This window comes from Gambusia affinis, linkage group LG06 (genome assembly GCF_019740435.1).
Source record: "Gambusia affinis linkage group LG06, SWU_Gaff_1.0, whole genome shotgun sequence".
In the NCBI taxonomy this organism is placed as follows: Eukaryota; Metazoa; Chordata; class Actinopteri; order Cyprinodontiformes; family Poeciliidae; genus Gambusia; species Gambusia affinis.
Genome location: NC_057873.1, coordinates 19,213,425 through 19,234,329, shown reverse-complemented (window position 1 = coordinate 19,234,329; position 20,905 = coordinate 19,213,425). Strand labels below are relative to the sequence as shown.

Genomic DNA, 20,905 nt, shown 5'->3' with positions numbered 1-20,905 from the left:
ATAGATTTGGGGAGGCAAAGAGGGTTCAAGACACATAGGGCAAAAAACATGATGTGGAGAGTGAGGAAAATTTGACTTAACAAATAATATTGTTATGTTGATATTAAACAATTGTTGCTACTGTGTGTTTTGCTAATGTGCTGCATGGAGTTCTGTACTATAGTCATCTCCAGTGCATATAGCTTATACTTTCTGCAGAAAGGGAGCCCAAACAAGCGCAATGAAATGATGGAAGCTTTTGGTGGACCATCATTAAATAAATAAATTAAATAAACATTGTAGTTAATGTGGTTGAATGATGTGGAAAAGTAGATTAGAGGATTTCATTAGCCTTCTGCCATCAATTCAGTGGGTTTGGGATTGAGGACAAGCCTCATTTTACATTGAAGAACGTAATGTAAAGTATGAAACCGATCCGGACAAGATGTTGGATTGGTGACACTAGCGCTGAAAGCAGCTGAGGTGTTTCACTAAGATCAAATCTTGTTTTATGTTTCTACTTTTTTCTATGTTATATTTATGTGGAGGACGGCAGTAATGAACAATCAAACTGAAAAAAAAGTAGATAAATTTGTAAACAAAAATAAAAGCATCTTAGACCTTACTTTGACATGTCCGTACCAGAAAAGCACAGATAAAAATAAAATGTGCTTTTGTAATTTTGTTATTAAGTCAGAATTTACAAAAAATTAAATATATTAATATTGTATATATGTATATTATATTAATATTTTAGTTTTGATAGCAATGTTTCCCCCCCTGTTTTCTCATCACTACATTGTCATAATGACATTTTCCATTATGACGGTGGAAAAAACTTTCATTTTCACATACATACAGGCATAAATAATCACGGCAGAGCAGAATTGCCGAAGAACAAAAAAGTTTGGACTTTTGTGATGCAAGACAGAATAGTTGATTCTAAAAACATCCATGTACCCAGTCCGTTTGTTGTGCACATTATACAGATGTGGCATTTTTAAAGAACTTTCTTCTTTAAATTAAGAGAATTAAAATTATCTTAATTTACAGATTAACAGAATCTTTAAATATTGTATAGTGTTCTTTTAAGATATAGTTTATTCAAAGAAACTGGGGGTGGGTGGGCAGTGATAGGAAAAACCGTGTCGGAGAAAGAAGATAACAGAGGTATTTGGATGGGGCGAATTCAGCTCCAAGCAACACTCAACAGCTTGAGCATGATTAGTTGTGTATTTACTGTATCATGTGAGTGAGGGAGCGGCGGAATGGGGGAGAAACAAGCTGAGAGGGGACCTAAAGCAGGGGGCCATGTGAAAGAGAAGGAGTGAGAGGAGTGCTAAACGAGCGCTGAAAGATTTGTTGGGGGGCATGAGGAAAAAAAACGGAGTGAAAGAAAGCTCGGTGCCAAGCGCAGGCAGAGTGTTGATGGTAACAGGACAACAGTTGGCTTCCAAACACAGCAGCGTTCGGCGCTCTTGCATGGCTGTGCCTCTCGACCTCTCCGTGTGCGCTCGGCAGATATTGCACATGCGAACGCTGAACGTCCGTCTTGACGTAAAGTTGAGGAATGAGAGACGCTGCGCAGCCTCCAGCTGAAAGGCAGCAGCATATAATTTTCTATCCACTTTTGCATACTGTACATGTCTTCACACATTCACACACACACGCACACGCACCCCCACACGCCAACACATACAGTACATACAGTGGCTTTCCTGCTGGCTGTCCAGATGGGGTTTGGTGGCCTAGGACAAGGATTGCCTTGTTGCTCCATTCAATGGTGTGTTTTAGCTCCAAAATATGCTTGGTGAAAGGTTTGGAGAGGGAGGGGAGTTGGCCTGGACAGGGGGTAATGTTAAGGAGCAGACCTTAGATCTCTCCATATGTCTGTCTGCTTCTCCACTGTAAACAGTCTCTGACAGCCTGTCAGCAGGAGAGAACTATAAACAGCTAAATGTTTTTAGTTTCATTGGGAGCACTTCTCTACAAAATGAAAGGGTTCTGACCCAGTACACGTTGCATAATTAGTTGCCCGTCTCTTGCACACAAATCATTGGTTGGTATTCTGAGAATCCTAAAACCCAGTTAAGGCATAAGAGCTAGGAATTTCAAACTATTTATGCACAAATGATTGGCATTCATCTGGGTTTTTCAGTGTTGCGCCTTTAATTTAAAGTCAGTGCTCACACTCTTGCTCCTAACAGCAGCAACGCAGTAATTAGTTGCTACTGAGAAGGCAAACTTGTTGTTTTAGGCTTTAACGATTTTCGGGAAACCTAATAAATTTACCTTCCTCACAAGCAGCATTGGGTTTGAAACAGGGCTTGGTGCCATTCCACAAACTTTTACAAGTCCAATTAAAATGTCAGCTTTGTTTATTTTTATTAGGATGCTCACTGAAAATGTGGTTTGCCATCTGGTTTATAATGTGTGTTTCACTCCAAGTTGTAGTTTTGATGAGACAGTGGGCCCAAAAATTCTATTTGCACAAGAGGCTGAGGTGGCATAAAACTCAGATGTTATGAAAGCTTCAATATAATTTCAATTGAACTACAGAATTAAAATTTAAAGAATAGATTACAATCTGAGTTTTCTTCAAGATGAAAAAAATGGTTTTTTTTCTACTATTACCTCTGAAATAATAGCTTGTTGCTGTATTATTGAATATTGTAACTTATATTTATAGCTGGTCTTACTTTTCTGCACAACAGGTGGGCTTGTTAGGCTTTGTAACTATTTTTTAGACTGGCTTGGTTTTTCATCTGTTCTTGAATTATTTTAGATTGGGTTTGAATTTGTTGCTTTTAGAGAGTTTTAAGCCAACCTGTTGTCATCAAACAGGTTTTATTCAAAGGCTGACGTGGGGCCATTTTGTCCATTCTAAGTCCCTGTGTACATTACAATGTTTCCAAACACATTTTTTGTTGGATATCTGCAAAAAAATTGCTCACTATAGCAGAATGAAAATGCTCTGCTTGTAGAGGCTTTCTGCTTTCTTTCTACTACTGAATAATCCGTCCAGAGGAATTTTATGGCTGCACGAAAATGTGGAGATTTCTCTTTTCCTCTCTTGTAGCATTTACCTTGACTGCAGAAGTTATCTGCACCAGGGCAAATATAGGTGAGCATTTGGCCTGAACCCATAAATGGGTCTGGTCCGGTGTTTTCTTTTCCAACGACCCATAGTCGTTCAAGGTTAGCGTAGTGATGATGTAAAGAAGCCTTGGGTTTCTTTTAACTTTTCATCTTATTGGCTGAAACCAATGACAAAAGCATGTGAATAGCCAATAATATCTGGTACATTAATCAACTGTGAATTTCCCCTACTCCCTAAAACAACACAGATGTGCTTTAAAAATAAGCAGAATGCAAACACAAAGTTCACAATTTAAAACTTCCTCATGACTTTAAGAGTTACATATAGAAACCCCCCTCACCCCCACTCACAAAAATCATTATTTTCTCATAAGTTGGTGATTTTTATTTCTCTGGTTTCCTCATAGTATATCACATATGATTTGTGCATGCAATTTGTGTGTCTTTGCCGACAGTATAAAAATTACACAATGAACAGAATTTTCTTTAAATAATGTGAAGAGGTGGAGCACCACAGACAGATCATGGAGGTCTGCCACTGTTTTTGTTGTGAAAACCGAGCTTGTGTGCACAAGATAACCTGACTAACATCATGATTTTCAAATAGCTTCATTTTGCATTTACACTGACATGATTCACATTGCGTTTCTAAAAAGTTTCACCTTTGTGTTTCTTGTGGACAGGAATAGAAATTAAACTGCTAATAATGGCCAAGAGTAGTTATCCAAGGTTTTCCCCAGAAAACTTGCTAAGCCTGGTGGTTGGGTGCCAGGGCAGTCATTCATCCAGCGGCCCGTCGTGTTTTTAAGTTAAAAAATGTTTAAAGTTGACCGGAAATTTAAAAATATCCCTTGGTAATTATGTGTCATTGAAAGATTGGAAGATTAATACTTGAACACCAAGTATGAAACCTTAAAAATGCAAACATTTTTAAAAGACCCTAAAAAATAAGCAATGCTTAGCCTGGTGCTCTTACACAGCACATAGGTATAAGTTTGTTGCACATGTTGCGATAGGGTGAGCTCAGTTCCTCATGTGCTCTTTTCCTCTAGCATGCATGTTCTTCCGGTTCATTGCTGTGCCTGTGCAGGGAACACATATTAATAGAAAAAAGTTCTTCAACACTACGTCTCCGCTTGGTGTTCACTTTATCTCAGCACTGTTGAACACACGCTCAGATGCAAGTGTGTGTTTGCGTGCGCACGTCTGTCCTTCCCAGTGGCTTATGCTCGGTCAACAGTCTGCCGACAACCTGTTTGTCTTGGACGTCTGCAGATTACCCAATCAGATAATCAAGGGTATAATTGCATCATGCATCTGGGAGTGTTTTTCCCTTCCATTATTCTTCATAATGTACGCATTGATGCTCCACTCACACACATGCTGCAGACACGCAAAGATGACGTATATGGAACAGCTAATTGCCAGAGGTTGTCAGTGCAGAGAGATAAAAGTTATGTTGTGGTTTCATCTGGACATAAAAATGTGCAGCTGTCTTGTCCTGTCTGTACCTTGTTTTGACAGGAGAGCATCACTGAAAGCTAAAGTGCTCTCATGAAGAAACTCTGGTATACCTGCTCCTTTGAAACTGGCTCTGAAGTTATCATAATGATGTTGAAGCCGACCATAAAATTACAGATAAGAGATGGCAATGATACTCTGCTTCTGATGTTTACTGTCACTCGGGCAAAAATTGTTCGGTTTTCTAAGCACTTCTGAACCGGAAACTTTGCTTTAATATATCAAGTTTTTGCATCGCCTTTATGATGTTCTTTTATCTCCATGAATGGTAAGGAATGTTGTTTTATTTATAAACATTTCCTGATATTGTGTTAGTTCAGAAGTTATATTACTAAAGACAAACAAATGAGACAAAAGACAAGCGTATCGTTTTCAATGGTTTAAAGGTTTTATGTTTAAAGGCGTGAGAGTGACGATTAAGGAACATTTTCCTAGCAAGTATTTTCTTCTGTTTATCATGGAGTAAATCGGGTGTGTATGATTCTGTTTTATGTATCTGATTCCTGGTAAAAATGTACCTGGGCATCTGCTGAAAGAACATCTCTTCTTAAACCGCTCTTTTCTCTCCCGCATCCATCCTGCTCCTCTCTTTTTCAGTGTTACTAGTTTTTTAGTGGGCTTGTCCTCCTCTGTTATGTCTCCCACTTACCCGATCCTTTCCCTTTCCAACTTTCACAGGACAATTGCCAATGGCAGTATTATTGTGTCCTCAGCTGCCATCGCTCTCTGTGTTATGTAAGACACGACTGATGTGTGTGAGGATGAGCTTGCCTTTGCCCTGGCTTCAGTCCTGATAGGCCTTCTCTAAATTCACACTCAGAGCAGAATCGCCAAAGAGAGGGCAGTCTTGTTTGAGCTTTGTTGATATCTGGCCTGCTTTTAACTTCACCTTTTATCCTTAATGGCTATATGCAGTGTTTCAGACGGGTATAAAAATGAGAGCAAGACATTTTTATTACTTTTTTTAACAGACTAACAATTTTCATTTTCTCCACAGCTTTTGCAATGGCTAAGCTTTCTGTAGCTTGTGATAAAAGTGTTGCTTGAGAAATAATATTGCCTACAGTGAGGAAACAAGATGTTGACGTGACTAAGCACTGTACTGGAAACCTGAGGGATAAGAACATAACTGAATAAACAAATTATTCAAGGCAAAGTCACACTATTCTTTGTATGCAGTGTTGTCTTCTTTACTGACATCCTCCAGAAGGAGGGTAGACTTCATAACTTCATTGCTACAAAGTTGGCTGTGATCTCATATTAATAGAAATTTGAGTAAAAGAAAACAATGGAGCACAAAAAGTTGCACAAGTGACAGGTATAACTGCAGCTGATTGTGAAGTAAAGCCCATTACTGAGTTTGGGCAGAAATGTTTCCAGGACATGGACTCCAGCCGCAACTCTGCTTGTGATAGGCCACTGCTGAACCAGTGAAAATATCAGAAGTGTCAAACAGGACTGAACTGTTGCTCAATGGCCCACCATCCTCTTTTCATGGGAAATTGGAAATTTTAGGTTTCTTTTTTAAATCAAGGTCCCAAAATCTGGAGAAGGAGTGGAGAGGCACATTGCTTAGTTGACATTAGAAAAATAGGCAAATGAGTTAGCCTTGCACTGTGACATGTAGAGATGCGCTGAGAAATCAGCTGCTAATGATAATCAGCATTTTTAATTTTTGCATTTACCTTCATATGTGACCGGATGATAAGAAGCTCTGATCTTTCACTGTTCAGTGAATGCTGGTCTAATGGCATAAACACTCTTTGGTGTGGAAGCTCTTACTGAGAGAGGGTCATCACCAAAGGTGAAGAATGTTGAAGGAAATAACATAAAAGAGGAATTTAGAAAAAGTAGCAAGATTTTAATCTCAGAATTGAGGTAAGAGTTACATGGGGACTAATGCTTACAGCTGGTAAAGCTAATGGTACTTGTCCCTATTACTCAATGATAAGAACAATTTTAAAATGTGAATTTTTGTCATAAATAGTAAAAAAAAAAAAAAAAAAAAACTCAGTAAAGCCCTGTTTTACAGTGACTCCTCTCTAACACTGTCTGTGATGTCCCGGATGCTCCTAAAATATATAATTAATATAGCAAGAAGGCTAAATCACTTATAAGTAAGTTCTTGTTTTTATATAAAGAAGTTATTTTATTTTAGACTATCCGAGATCAAAAATTGCCCATAAGTGTTATCAGTGCATCTAAGGTGATGTGGATGTACATCTCTGCTTTTCATTTTTCATTTTAGTGTCTCTATGACACATACAAACATAGTCTATGTGTGGTCTGTCTAAATATTTTATGCTTGATTTGGCGTCTTACCTTTTTTCGTCCCTTAACATATTTTTCTCCATGTGTTTCCAACTTTCTAACCCCTCCACATACTTGTTCCCAATTATTTTTTAAATTAATTTAGTTAGAAGGTCTTTTTTGTATAAAGGTGCTTTTGTATCATTCTGCTTTTTGGTTGCTCAGACATGACACATTACATCTCTGCTTTTTTTTAAATTAAATTTTTGTTGGTTTTCCAAAGAAATTGCTGAAATAAATAAGTAACCAAAAAAGAAGGTGATGTGACTTATGGACTCATTGCAGTAAAAAATACAAATAAAAATAAAATAAAAGACTGAATGGTCTGAAAAAGATAAATCTCACCAAAGGAATAAAAGTTTTTTTCACCTATTTTTATGCGACACAAAATTTGCACCAACCAACGCTTGTATTCAGAGAGCTTCACATCAAAACACTCACACGATTCCCACGAGACTTAGCCGGAAATGTTAATGGCCAGTGTTGTGGATGTCAGTCAGCAAGAGCAGAAATCTGACACAAAGAGGGAGGTCATGGCAGCTGTGACGCACCAGCCTTTCACAATAAAAGGAGTCAAGAAGGACAAATGGGCGTCAGGAGCCTGAAACGGCTCGAATAGAAACACTTTACTGTGGCGCCTTGAAGAGAAGAAGGTGGAAGAGAGGGAGGAGAGAATGAAATGCTGCGCATGTTTGTGGGTCTGGTGTTTCTACTAAATGAAGGTTAATTTGTTTGTGATGCAATTTGCTTGCTGTATTAAAACAAAAGAAAAATTCAAAGAATTAAATGTAAATGTAAATATAAGTTTAGATCCATAAATTAAATCATATGAGCAGGAACAGTAAATAGATACATATACATATTTAGCATATTCATTTGAAACCAGATACTGATTAGATACATTCACTGTCTGTCTATTAATTAAAGTCTTTTAGATTACCAAATAATTTATTTTGATAATGTCATGATAACAAAAGACAAATTGCTTAAGATTTTTCTTTGTTTTTGTTTTTTTTTTAATCTTAAATCCTTCAGTTTATTTACATTTTACAAAATTGCAATGCCATTAAACAGTTTGAGAAAGCTCAGAGCATATGAGAGTCTCTATTGCAGAACAATGAACGTGAAGATTTTTCCCAAAGCTGGTAAAAGTGTGTCATTATCCACAATGCAACAACACGGAGTGAAAGGCCACAACCCCAAGATGAAGCCATTACCCAATAGCAATATAAAAAATTGAAGATTACAGTTTGCAAATTCACTCAGGGATAAAGTCCTTTTTTTTTCTTTTTTTTTTTTACCTGCCCCGTGTGCTTATGAAACTGTAATTGACGTGTCTGGCTAAAAGGATCAATGTTATATTTGAGGAAAAAGGGGGAAGTTTTCAAGTAACAGCAGTTCTCAATGGAAGAGAGGAGAGAACCAAAATTCCAGCAACTTATTTTGAGAAACTTGTGGAAGGATACTCAGAACTTTTGATCCAAATCACACAGTTTAAGATTTGTTGCTACCAAATGTAAAGTATTTTAATGTTAACACACCCTCCCCCCTCTCCCTCCAAAAGTCATAATAAAAAATCCTCTTAAAATTAAAATTCATTTCCATGTGAAGCTAAAAGCCGGCCTGCTCTAAGACTTAAAACCCTAGTCTTGAATGTCAATCTTTATTCATTGTTTTGAATAAAGGTGTCTCCTGGTGTAATAATAATAATAGCTGCTAACTATCAAATAAGTATCAGATCCGGGAGACAAACTTCCCCTGGTCACACGCTGCATGTTAAAAAAGGACATGTGGGGGAAAAAGAAAAGTAGCAGCGGCCAGAAATATCAAAGTAGTTTATGGCATCCTGTGATTTTCTTATTATAACTAAAGGCACATTCACAGATATATTTTTGCTCTTTGACTATTCCAAAGAATAAACAAATTCTGTTTTTATATTTATATGTTCTCTTTAAATTTAAACTGTATTTCTTAGCAAAAAAACTAAAAAGAAAGATGCAAGATCAGCCTGTAAAGTTACACACAGTCTCCACAGCCACATGTGACAGCTCATGCATCGAACATGATAAAGGAAGTACAGATATTAGATGTACACATCTGAACTTGCTGACAGATGCTTCCATGCATTTACTTGACAGAACATGCAGAGGGTTCGTCATGCAGCTCAGCTTGGAGCCAGGGGCTAAATTAGTGGCTTCTATCAGCACAAAGGATACACTGGGGAAATAAGAGAAGTAAAAATATAAAATAAGCTAACAATTTCACTGACCATTTTAGCTTTTTTTTCCTCCTTAATTAAAATGAAGAAATAGGAGATATGCAACAGGCTTTCTGCTTTTGAATACTCTGTTTCCTGAGGCTCGCTGATCTACTTTATCCTATCGATACATAAAGAGAAACAATTTGGTTCAATACAGTAATTTAGAGTAACTGTACGCAGTGATCAATAGTGTACAAAAACAAAGTAAAAGCTTTAATGGATAGTGCTAACTACTCACTTTTCATCTGGTCCATATCTCAGTGTTAATCCCAAATCCCTGGATGAAGGACACAGCATTTCAAGCAGTATATGCCATTAAAAATTACTAAATTAAGCAACTGCTAAATATATTTCTGAATGCACATCATCCAGAGAATGACTGTGTCTCCCCTCAGGCAGCAGTACCTGAAAATGTCCCAGTTTAAATTAAAAATACAGTCAGGCACTACTTCTGGATGTCCTTAAAGCTCTGCTGTCTGTAGTGAACAGAAGATAGATTTTTATTTTATTTTATTGGTTTTATCTGACTTTTTGCTGGAACCCTTATGCATCAAACGTACCATCCTGTCGGGTTTATTTTGCTGCTTTGAGCAGCACAACATTGTGTTAGCTTCTTAAGTTAGTTTATTGTTAATGTTGTTTACTTCTGTATCTGTTTTCTGAATCTGAAATCTCTTGTCTGAGTCACACCAGAAGTTGCTCTTCCAGCTCTACGTCAGCTCGGGTCAGCATGCAGACCATATGCTCGCAGTGAAGTAGCCGAGAGACATGGCTGCATGTCAGCTGTCAGATGTGAAGTTTTAGGAGGCTCAATATTTCTCAATATATAAGTCTCTGTGAATTTACAAACTCTGAAAACTTTTATGTAGTCACTGAAGGACCGCAAATATAGGCTCAAGATTGTGGCTTTGAAGAACTTAAAGCCGCAGTATCCATCCATTTTCTGTTCACCTTTGTCCCTAGTGGAGTCGGGAGGGTTGTTGGTATCTATCTCCAGCTAACGTTCCAGGCGAGAGGTGGGGTTCACCCTGGACAGGTCGCCAGTCTGTCGCAGGGCAACACAGAGACATACAGGACACACAACCATTCACACACACACTCACACCTAGGGAGAATTTAGAGAGACCAATTAACCTGATAGTCATGTTTTTTGGACTGTGGGAGGAAGCCGGAGAACCCGGAGAGAACCCACACATGCACAGGGAGAACATGCAAACTCCATGCAGAAAGATCCCAGGCCGGGAATCGAACCCAGGACCTTCTTGCTGCAAGGCAACAGCTCTACCAACTACTCTACTGTGCAGCCCAGTTGCAGTATGTAACTTAAAAAAAAATGTTTTTTAGATATTCGTTAAAACTCTCACTATGTTGTAGCCATAATATGAAACAGATAATCTGTGAATTACAAAAAAAAACGAAGCTTGCTGGAACTGGGAGGGAGTCGTAGCGTGGCAGGGAGTGAGGGGGAGGTCGTCTAGTTATCACTGCTCTGGCCTGTACGGAGTTTGAATGTTTTCCCCATGCATGCAGCGGTTTCTGTTAGGGTCTCCGGCTTCCTCGCTGTACAAAATCGGGCATGTTAGGCTAATTTGTCTCTCGCCCTTAGGAGCGAGTGCATCTTGTTTGTTCTGTGTACCTCTGTTGCTCTGTGATGGACTGGCGACTTGTCCCGGTTCTATCCGTGTCTCGCTCACTGACTGCTGGCTGGTTGGATGTTTAAAAAAAAACAACAAATTAATTTTGTTGTCAGTAAAACTGTCCTGTTGTGAGAAATTCCACAAAATGCTCTAAACAAAAACTGCATCAGACTAGGTAAACATGCTTTGTACTTTATCTTGTACTGCCTCATGTTGGCTCCATTGCATTGCCATGAATACATAACAATAGCTGTTATATTCAGTTTACGTGGAGGCTGAGTCTATATTTAAAAAAAATACATGTGTATGTCATTTCTTAGACTTAGACTTAGACAGACTTTACTGTCATTTTGTATGCACAGGGGTGTATACAAAATGAAATTTCGTTGCATACGGCTCAGGACAATGTTTTGAGGTTCCAATGAGGTTACTCGGAATAAATAAAATACACTATAAAATATAAATATAAATATTAAATATTAAATATAAAGTGCAGGAATGACAGTAAAATAGAAGTTATTTAGCTATGTAAATGAAGTGGAGACCAGTTTTTGAGTGCAGTCCAGTTAAGAGTTCAGCAGTCTGATGGCAAGTGGGAAAAAGCTGTTTCTGAACAGCTTTCACCTTCACAGTCTGGTTTAAATGCAGAAATTTTATTCCCCGTTCATTTTCTTTCACCTTGTTAAGAGTGTAGCATTTGGCTTCATTACAGGACAGATGTTTTATTCAGTCCATTGAATGCGCAGACAAACATGCACTTGACTGATGGAGTGACGTGAGCCTGTAATGAGATCAATAAGCAATTGGTGGTGTGGTCTGGTTTCACAGCGCATTGACAAGGCCCCCGATGTGCTGACTGGGAACAATTAGCATCAGTAAGCGGCACTAACAGGGTTTTGACTGATGACGGTAATGACTGGATGTCTGAATTCACGTGTGCACGTGTGGGTGGGTGAGTCATCATTATCCAGACCGAGGAGTCCCATCGGTCTCTCTCTCGCTCACGCCCTTACTTTTACTCACTGTGTCGTAAACACACATGCAAGCCATGCAGGCACAGAAATCTTTCCAAATTCTTCTGGCAAAGCTAGGTATTGAGTGAGTAAATGGCAACTCTTTCTGGCAAATGGAACCAGCCTGTTCAGCAGATACCTTCTGTTTTTCTTGAATAGTGTATGATGTAACGAATTGAGGATGTTGCACACACACGCACTCACACAAGAACAGATTGTATTAATAAGTCTCGAACTATTAAAACATTTAGTTGCAACGACAAGAAACGGCTCCAAAGATTTATGATAAACATATCATTTAATTAGTAAAATAGATTTGATTGTCTTAGAATATTTGCTCACTTTAAACATCAATTTTTAAAAGGTTGCAATTCTGAATACAAGAAGGATAATTGTCAACTGGACATTACCATTGATCTACCAAAAGTAAAGCTGTTAAGGGGTTGGCCACTTTTTTAAAGACTTTTCTCAAATTTTCAATCAGTGTAAATATATTTACATTTTTTAACAAAATTCAATATATTTAAGATTCAAGTACTTTAACCACTATAAGCAACAATACTGTTTTGTGTGACCCCTTTTAACCCATTGTCTTCATGGAAGCATTTGTCTGGAGCTTTATATTCTCCAACATTTGAGGACATACAGTATGTTACAGCTTTCTGACTTTCCTATAGAAGTACTACAGTCAGTTTGAAGTTTGCTCTTTGAATGAGCAAATGAAAAATTCGAGCCAATTCATTTAGACTTCTTGATAAAGATGTCCTGGTTTGGTACAACCGTCTTGTTGCGTAGCAAAACCTAAACCAAGCCAACGCTGCTTCTTCAACACTTTGTTATTTTGAGGTTCCCAGTTCTTGTGGCTGAATTGTGATCCCTCCACCGCATTAGGTTGGTGCTAAAAACATTGAAAAACATACTGGTTGGCCTGCTAAAAACGGTGGTCTTCACTGAGACCACCGTTAGTGGAGATCTGGAATATTTATTTGCATTAGTTTGATAGACATGACTTCTCTAAAGGACAGAAGTCCATATTTTGATCAGAGGATTAAACAAGAACAATATTCTTCTTAAATGTTTTTTTTGTGTGTGTGTGTGTGTGTGTGTGTGTGTGTCCTCCTGGATGGATCATAGATGCACTCTCGAAGTAGTCTTTGTAATTTCCTCGGAAGGTTCAACACTATTCCATATTTTCTCCATTTGTGGATAATAGCTTTTAATGTTTTGCTTAAGTCTGAAAGCCTTAAAAAGTGCTTTGTCACCTTTTCAAGACAAATAGTTTCTCAGTTCTTAGTTCTGTTCTTAAATTTCAGACCGGTTGGAGATTTAATGATTTTAAAGGTCTGGCAGTAAACAGACTTAATCAAATTAAATGAAATAAATGTGGTAAATCACAGTTACTTCACTATGCATCAAAGGAGGCAATTTTATTTTCAGAAGGGGGTAAATTGATATTGATAACTTATTATTTGTTTTTTGTTAATTCAGGTTCTCTTAGTGTAATTTTAAAATTTCCTTGATGAAATAAAACACAGAAAATGTGAAAACATTGCTTTTTCCCACAACTGTACATAAGGAAAGAAGAGATTTAATAGCTTTTTTATTTTTATTTTTTATTGTTTCCATAGCATTACATATTTAAGCCAAGTTTGTGTGATCATGTCTAATAATATTTTTGTTTTTTTATTTTACATTTACATAAATATAATTAGTCTGTACTTAATCTGCTTTATCTGCAAGAACAGTTGCTGAGCGGTAGGGATTTTGGGTCCGGCTTGCTGTTTTTTTTTTTTTTTTCTTGTTTTTTTTTCGGACTCCATACTCTAGAGTCGTGACACAGAGCATGTGTCTCAGTGCACCCTATGTCTCAGTGCCGCTGTGGGAGTTTGTGTGGAAGGGAGCACATTAGTAGACACCTAAACATTCATTTGTAAATGTCTAGCAGTCTCTATTTGTCACACAGCAGCGTGTCACAGAAAGCACACAATGGCTGAAAGGGCACACGATAATTACAGAATTATAGCTCTGAGTAAATTTTACAAAACATTTTAAAAAGTTGGAATGCACTTTAATCACTGACGTTAGCATTATCTAGTTTTATAGTTCTTCAGTATAATCCGCTTCAGCCTGGGTTGGTCAAAACAGTAAATAGTTTGGATGTCTTTTGTGGTTTTTCAAAAGCTGCCTGCTTGTTTTCGAATGGCAAATGAACATGAAAACTGTGAAGGACAAATATAATGCACCACATTCTGGGAAATGTTTGTCCTTAATTATTATTTAAAATAATTCATATCTTTGGCTTGAAGCTAGAAGACTTTAAGCTACACCTGCAATGAAAGTTACTTCTACAAAGTATTGACTTTGGGTTCTCAATAGAAGTGCTCACAAACTCTTCAGATTTTCTTTTGTAAAAAATCTGGAAAAGCAGGTATTACTATCTATTCGTTTTATGTTACTTTACTGCAGTTTTATTCTTTCCCTATACATTATTTAAAGCATTATTTTATGTTTTGCTCAATTGCACTCTTTGCTGAACAATAACTACATACGAAGGACTGATGTTGATAAAACTGGGTTAACATCTCCTTCACTGTTTGTATTCCCAGCTTTGATCAATTGCAATAAATGACCTTCTTTTGTCTGTTTATTATAAACTATAGTTATAGAAATATGTTTCTTAACAAAGTTACAAAACGCTTTTTACATGAACATGATCGGAACTGGTCAAAGGGTTTTGACAAAAGGTTTTAAGCTTGTTTACCATAATATGTAATTTAAATGTTTGTTTGAAAATGTGTGAGCCTTACATTTAATAAATACATTCCCGTACAAGTTCATAAAATCTAATGCTATGATGAGAAATACAGATGACAGATAAACTGAGACCTCACTATGAACACAAGTAAACACAGTACCTGGATGACAGCAGACACAGCTCCCCCTGCAGAGCGTTCTGTGAATTCTGGTTGTCACTGCAACAGAAAAAAACAAAAAACAACTGTGCATCTATTCTTGATTTTGAAGATTATCTTTTTTGCAAAAACTGGTCAAATGAAACTAGTATTGGTGTAATTGCAAACACTGAAGCCGTGAAAGGTTATGGGACTCAAGAGGTGAATTTACTGATTTTTCAAGCCTATTCTAAACTTTGCAACAGATCACCCGGAAGAGGATTTAACAGACCGTGGGGGAGATGAAAGCCTAGGGTAAAAGGAGGCAGAGATGGTGAACTGAACCTGCATTGTTAGTTTAATATTATGTATGTCAAACAGAATATAGATGAAAAGCATCAGAGATCGAGTATAAATTACGACGGAGCAATCTGTGATTCAGCGCGCCTCTGTGTTTTGTTCTTCTAAACAACCTTGCTCCAGTCCTTGGGCATTAACATTAAACACAGATCCACTGAATTAGAAAGATTATCTCATCTGCCATTCAAGATGCAAAGTCATCTTCACTGGATGACGATGCCACTGCCGGGTCGTTCCCTCTGTTTTAACTTACACTACCAACTTCGACAACCACAAAAGCAATGACATACCGCTGGCCTGGACAGTCACTGCCTGGTTCTTCAAAATAAAACTCACACATTCTGCTTGTCAATATCTCCCTAATTCCTACATAGCTGATCCCTCTGCAACCACCAGCCCAGTGATGGAGGGTCTCTTGCTGATACTTTTTGCCTTGATGGTTCATTTTAAAAACCTTTGGAAAACTTGAGGAACTAATTGTGGAGACTATTTTCAGTGCTTGGCTTTTAGATGTGGTTTCAAACGCTTCCTCAGTACTCTAACATTTTATGTACAAGGGTGAACTGTAAGAGCTCTGAAATAATCAGGCAATTACCTAAGTAGCCATCCCCCAGTCACTGAAGCTCACTATGGAACAAACTGCAGCTGAAATCTTGTTAGTAGGTGTTATTTTAGTTAGTAGGTGAACCAGATAAATGTGAGCTCTTAACTTACTGTCGGTAAATAACAAGGCAAACACTCAGGCAACCACATTCTTATCCAATCTGATGCTTCTCATTTACAGATGTAAAGTCAGGAAATTTGAGTAACTTCCACAAGTTTTTATCTGCAGCGTTTTTCCAGCGACAAATGAGACTGTGAAATTTCCTGTAGATTGCAGGAGCATGGATGGATCAGTGAATAAAACACTGAGCTACGTTTCGGAAGCTTGGGAAACATATTTCCACTTTGAAGTAATTTTCTTCTGCCTTAGAACAAAACCATATCACCAATTAATCCTCAATTTAAGCTCTTCTCATGCAAACCAGCCAAACTTATGTCTCGTTTCCACTGGGTGGGACGATACGGGTCGGCATGTTCCAGTACGTTATTTTGACTGTTTCCATTGTAAAAGCGGTACATGCAACCGACCTGTATTGTAGGTCTACAGGACAAAGGTACAGTTTGTGTGGAACTAAATGCGTCACACAACAGTCCGCTGATTCGGGGATAGCAAAACTTCATCGCTTGTGACAACCCCAAGACTTACTGGTGCGTCACGTTGTCACCGCACTAGTATGGCGCCACATTAGGCGTTTAACCCTGACTGCCTAGTGAGAGTCCAATCAGCTGGTGGTGGAAACGCTCCTTTCACTACAGCAAACCATAAAATACCGAACCGAATATAGACAGCTCTGTTTCCTTGTGTGTTCAGCTCCCATTTGACAATTTGATTGCAGATATGCGATTCGCTGAGTTTTCTTTGCTCCATCGGTTGTTATCAACCTCACTCGTCACCCTCCAGTTTGTGCTCTCAGATCTGCACAACATCTGTTGCAACCAGACCTCAGGGCGGGAGACATAAGGGCATCACAACTGTGGAATAACCTGAGAATCAAAAAGGATTTGTCAGCATAATCACCCAGAAAACCACTTGAATCTGAACTACTCCTTCTGATCTGGATTTTATTATCCTTCGTATTTGTATCTTCTAATATGGGTTAAAAACAATGGATTTTGCTTTTTATCTCATTTTGTCGGATTTGCAGAAAATATTTGTCTCTACAGTAGCTGTTAGCAACATGAAATGTAGGTCAGGAGTGTGCACTTTTCAGTACTACTGTCACATTGCATGACGCTCTGTATGTAGGTGTCAATTTGACTTATGCATTCACTCTTGAGGAAACGGCAACTGTCTCTCTGTCTAAATGTTTAAATTACCTCTCTTGTATTTTTTGAGAAATATTTCTGCAGCTCAAAGTATTTTTCTAACACAGTTCTCAAAGTTAAATTGAGCTTATCAAATTAAATTGCACTTTTTCCTTCAAAAACACAAATATTTGTAAAGAAAGCTTACAGATCAGGGTTTTAGTTGGTAAGGAGTTAGCAGAAATGTATGTAGATCAGCCGTCAAGCACTATGGGTGATGTGTCCTTTTCTGTGTTTTCGTCAGTAGTGGCTGCTCTTGTTTTATAAATAGATGGGTTGATGGAGGAGGAGTGTAGTGAGCAAGGGACAGAGAAAATGACGAAACTGATTTTACACTCAGTGTGGTTCAGAATCTAGAGGAAGATGAAAATCTGGTTTTCAACGTATCCACATCCTTCAGCAGATCATGCGCCAAATATAAATGTTGGAAAACTACAAACCCATCCCAACTCAGTGGAGCAAAACAGGAAAATCAGAAAAACCATGACTTGAAACTGTAACATAAAATCCACTCAGCCCCCTACATGTAATTACTTTTTATCAAGATTAATAATCAAATTCCTCCTGATGAAAATGACATTCATTCTGGTCAGGAGTATGAATGAGTATCTTTTCAAAAAGATGTTGGCTACATTTTCTTATATGGGATGATGATAGTTTCCAGTCTAGTAAAGCTAAAAAGAAAATTATCTAAATAAAAATGACTGGTACTTTTACTGTCATTCGGTTGTGGAAATTAAAGGTAATTATTACATAAAAAGCAAAATCAAAGAAAAAAATAAATAAAAGCTATTATAATTTGTTATTTTAGCTATTTTTTAAAAGTTGATTTTTTAATTCTTGGTTTAAGTTTTTAAGAGTCGTCATGGAAGGACCAAAGAACCAGTTGTGGCTCCGGAGTCACAGGTTGCAGATCCCTGGGCTAGAAGTTAGTCGCAGCATATTTTAATATTAATCATTTGGCATTCTAAATCAAGATTTTCAGATTACAAAACAAAAACAACAAAATTAATCAAATTTGTTCATATAAACCACGTTTTTCCAATGCTTATCACAACGCTGAAGCTTTAACGAATGGAATAAAGAAATCAGATGCACTGTTTGTGAATCAATGACTTTTTCAATTTCCTGATGCAGAAAGGACTTTTCCAATAGCACATCTCGGTCTCTGCTTGGTTGTCATGCATCAGCCGGCGATGCAGGAAACACTCAACAAGTAGCCGGCGCAGTGAAACAGTGGTCAACCGAGCCCCAAACAACTATTTTATGGTCCATGAACATTTTGATCTTTGTCCTTGTCCCGTTGTATCCTGGCAACCAGGTAGCTGTCAGAGCAAGAGACTTCCAAGTGCTGCAGGTCTCCTCGTCGTTGATCCCTTGTAATTGGCAGATGGGCGCGGTAGGGGCGGGTGAGAGGATGGAGGGAGGTTTGTGAAGCGTCAGAGCGGAGAAGAGAGGAGAAAGTCAAGAGGAGAAAGTCAGAGGAGAGCTGGAGAAGGCAAGGAAGTGCTAGGCTAAATGCTTGCAGCTTTGGTTTTTGATTTTTTTTATGCATTTCTTAATGAGTCAGCCAGCAGCCTAGTCCTGTATAAATCCAAAGGAATCGGTTTCAGCTTCACCACTGGGCAGCTCAAACACAAATGATGCAGCGGAGGCACTCAGCCAGTATGTTGGGGCGACATCAGGACAATGCCCACCTCTTCAAACAGGTTCAGTATGGGTCTTTTTCAACCTCACTGTTAGCTGTTTTTGGGATCAGTTTCACTTGGTGTGTGTGTGTGCGTGTGTGTGCGTGTGTGTGTGTGTGTATAAGGAGTGTGTGTAGAAAGCCATTTAATCAGTGAGGATGAGATGGTTTAAATGGGACGACTTGAAGCTGAGTCTAAATTAAGCTTGTAGTTTTTAGGTCAATTACGCCTGTGAGAAACTAGTGATGACAGTGCTGAGGGAATCAGTGTCACTATTGTTCTTGGGTGTGTGGTCTTCTATTTGTTAAGAAGTTTGTCTAATGAGGGCGTGTGTGTGCGTGTGTGTGTGTGAGTGAACTGTGCCTCAAAATACGCATGCTATCTCTTTCCAACACATTGGTCAGCATACTGTCTTAATCTTTACTCAGACTTAAATAAGTAATGAGCATTGGCATGAGAACAGATTTACTCATTGTGAGTCCGAGTTAGATTTATTTATAATGTAATGCAAAAATTATTTCATAATGTGGGATATAAATTATCATCCAGAAGAATCTCAAGAGAGCCGTGTCTCTATATACTGTGGGATTCTTAATAATAAATCAATAGATGTATTTATTGAGGAGTTGTCTCAAGAACCTGAGTTGCTCCAGTTCCAAAGCTTTCTACAAATGAGCAATGCTATCCACTGCAGTTTTACATTTACAGCTACTAGACTGCAATATTCGACTGTGGAGGAGCTCAGCTGGTGAGCTGGAGTGAGTTGCTCTTCTTTTTCACTTGACTGGCCATGGCTGTCACTACGTTTCTCTTTATCTCTCTTTCTCTGCTTCCCCCCATCTGCCTTTCTGCCTGTTCTGCCTACATACTTCCTAACTGCCTCTCTGGAGAGAGCCGGGGTCGAGAGGGAAATCTGGGATGGAGGAAGTAGAAAACGCAAGAAGAAGAAAAAAACAAGCTGTAGAAGGAAATAAGAGATTGTCTTTGTCATTATTATTTAGAACTGTTATAATGGAGAACGGTTACGTTTTTTCCTCCTACTATTTTCTAATTTGGAATCTGGAATAATTTTATCTGAAATATTGCCTGAATAGTTAAATTTTCCCTAAAATTGAACTACGAGTTTCACCCTGAAGTAGGAAAATTTCTCTAAAGAAGTTTTTTGCATCTATTTGCATGTTTTTATTTTATATTCTGGCACACGTTTTCTGAAAATTGTCAAGCACCAAGCATATGCAATGTTTCTGCAATTTGCACCCCTAGTGAAGTGTTGTAAAACATCTTAAATATATCAACCTTTAAACTCACTAGCATAGGAGCGTACTACCATTTGTTGTTTGTTTCCACATTTCTGACCGTCTTAGTCTGTTTCAACTCAAGATGAACCTCGACTCTCCTCCAGCCTTACTTAGTTTCAGTTTTAAATGTTTTGTTACTCTACATATAAGTATAGAGTAACAAAATATTGAGACATTCTTCTAGTGGAGATCTTAGCACTCGTTCCAAGAATAGATTTACTTACAACCTTCAACTGAAATGTGCATTGAACAAGCAAAGTGTACCACCCCAAAGGCAGCACCAGTGAACAGGCACACAGATAACCCGTTAGCATCTTAGCATCGCAGTAATGCAATCTTAGAAGGAAAGAATTCAGTTTTTGCGTAAAAAAGCAATAAGGTATTCAAAAATACAGTCATAGCATACTCTGAGCGTATTTCTCAGAAAAGTAGCATTGCACTCATGGCACATAGTCAGGTGCATAGAAACATCTGCAGAAAGTCCAGGCACAACCTAGTGGGCAGGTACAGATCAGAAAATTTATATTTATATCATCCCCGATTTTTAGCTGACGACATAGTGGTGTGAGAAGAAGCTCAGAACCAATACACTTGAATTTGCAATTGCAATTGCTTTTGATAGTCACGTTTTTATTTTCTGAGTTTATTACTTTGTGCTTTCATACTTTTAAAAACTAAATTAAAATATGTCACTGCATTAATGTAAAAGCTGACACCACCGTGCTATTATCTTGCCAGGTCAGTAGAAAAAAAGAGAACATCTAAATGTGGTTTTTGTCTAGTTAACTAAAGTTGATTATCAATATTATAATTATTACTACACTTGATAAATAGGGCTTTATATCACAGTGAGAGGTGGTTGTTTTATCTCTACCATTAATTGGCTTTTAAAGATTGTTGGGTTTTGTATTATACTAATCCTGAACAAAAGTTGGGAGTCT

The 20,905-nt window shown here is 37.9% G+C and overlaps 1 protein-coding gene across 2 annotated transcripts in view; it reads left to right on the top strand.

Annotated features, from left to right (window-relative positions):
• The window catches only part of LOC122832063 (cGMP-inhibited 3',5'-cyclic phosphodiesterase A-like), a 60,084-nt gene that overhangs the window by 11,307 nt on the left and 27,872 nt on the right, over nt 1-20,905 (top strand). The window contains exon 1 of one of the 2 annotated variants that reach the window (XM_044118427.1): nt 18,604-18,687. The exons of the other annotated variant lie outside the window; for it this stretch is intronic. Within the exon in view, the coding sequence (XP_043974362.1) occupies nt 18,619-18,687 (69 nt within the window). The 5' untranslated portion in view covers nt 18,604-18,618. Of the gene's footprint in view, nt 1-18,603; nt 18,688-20,905 lie in introns of those variants that run through there. 2 annotated transcript variants of the gene reach the window in all.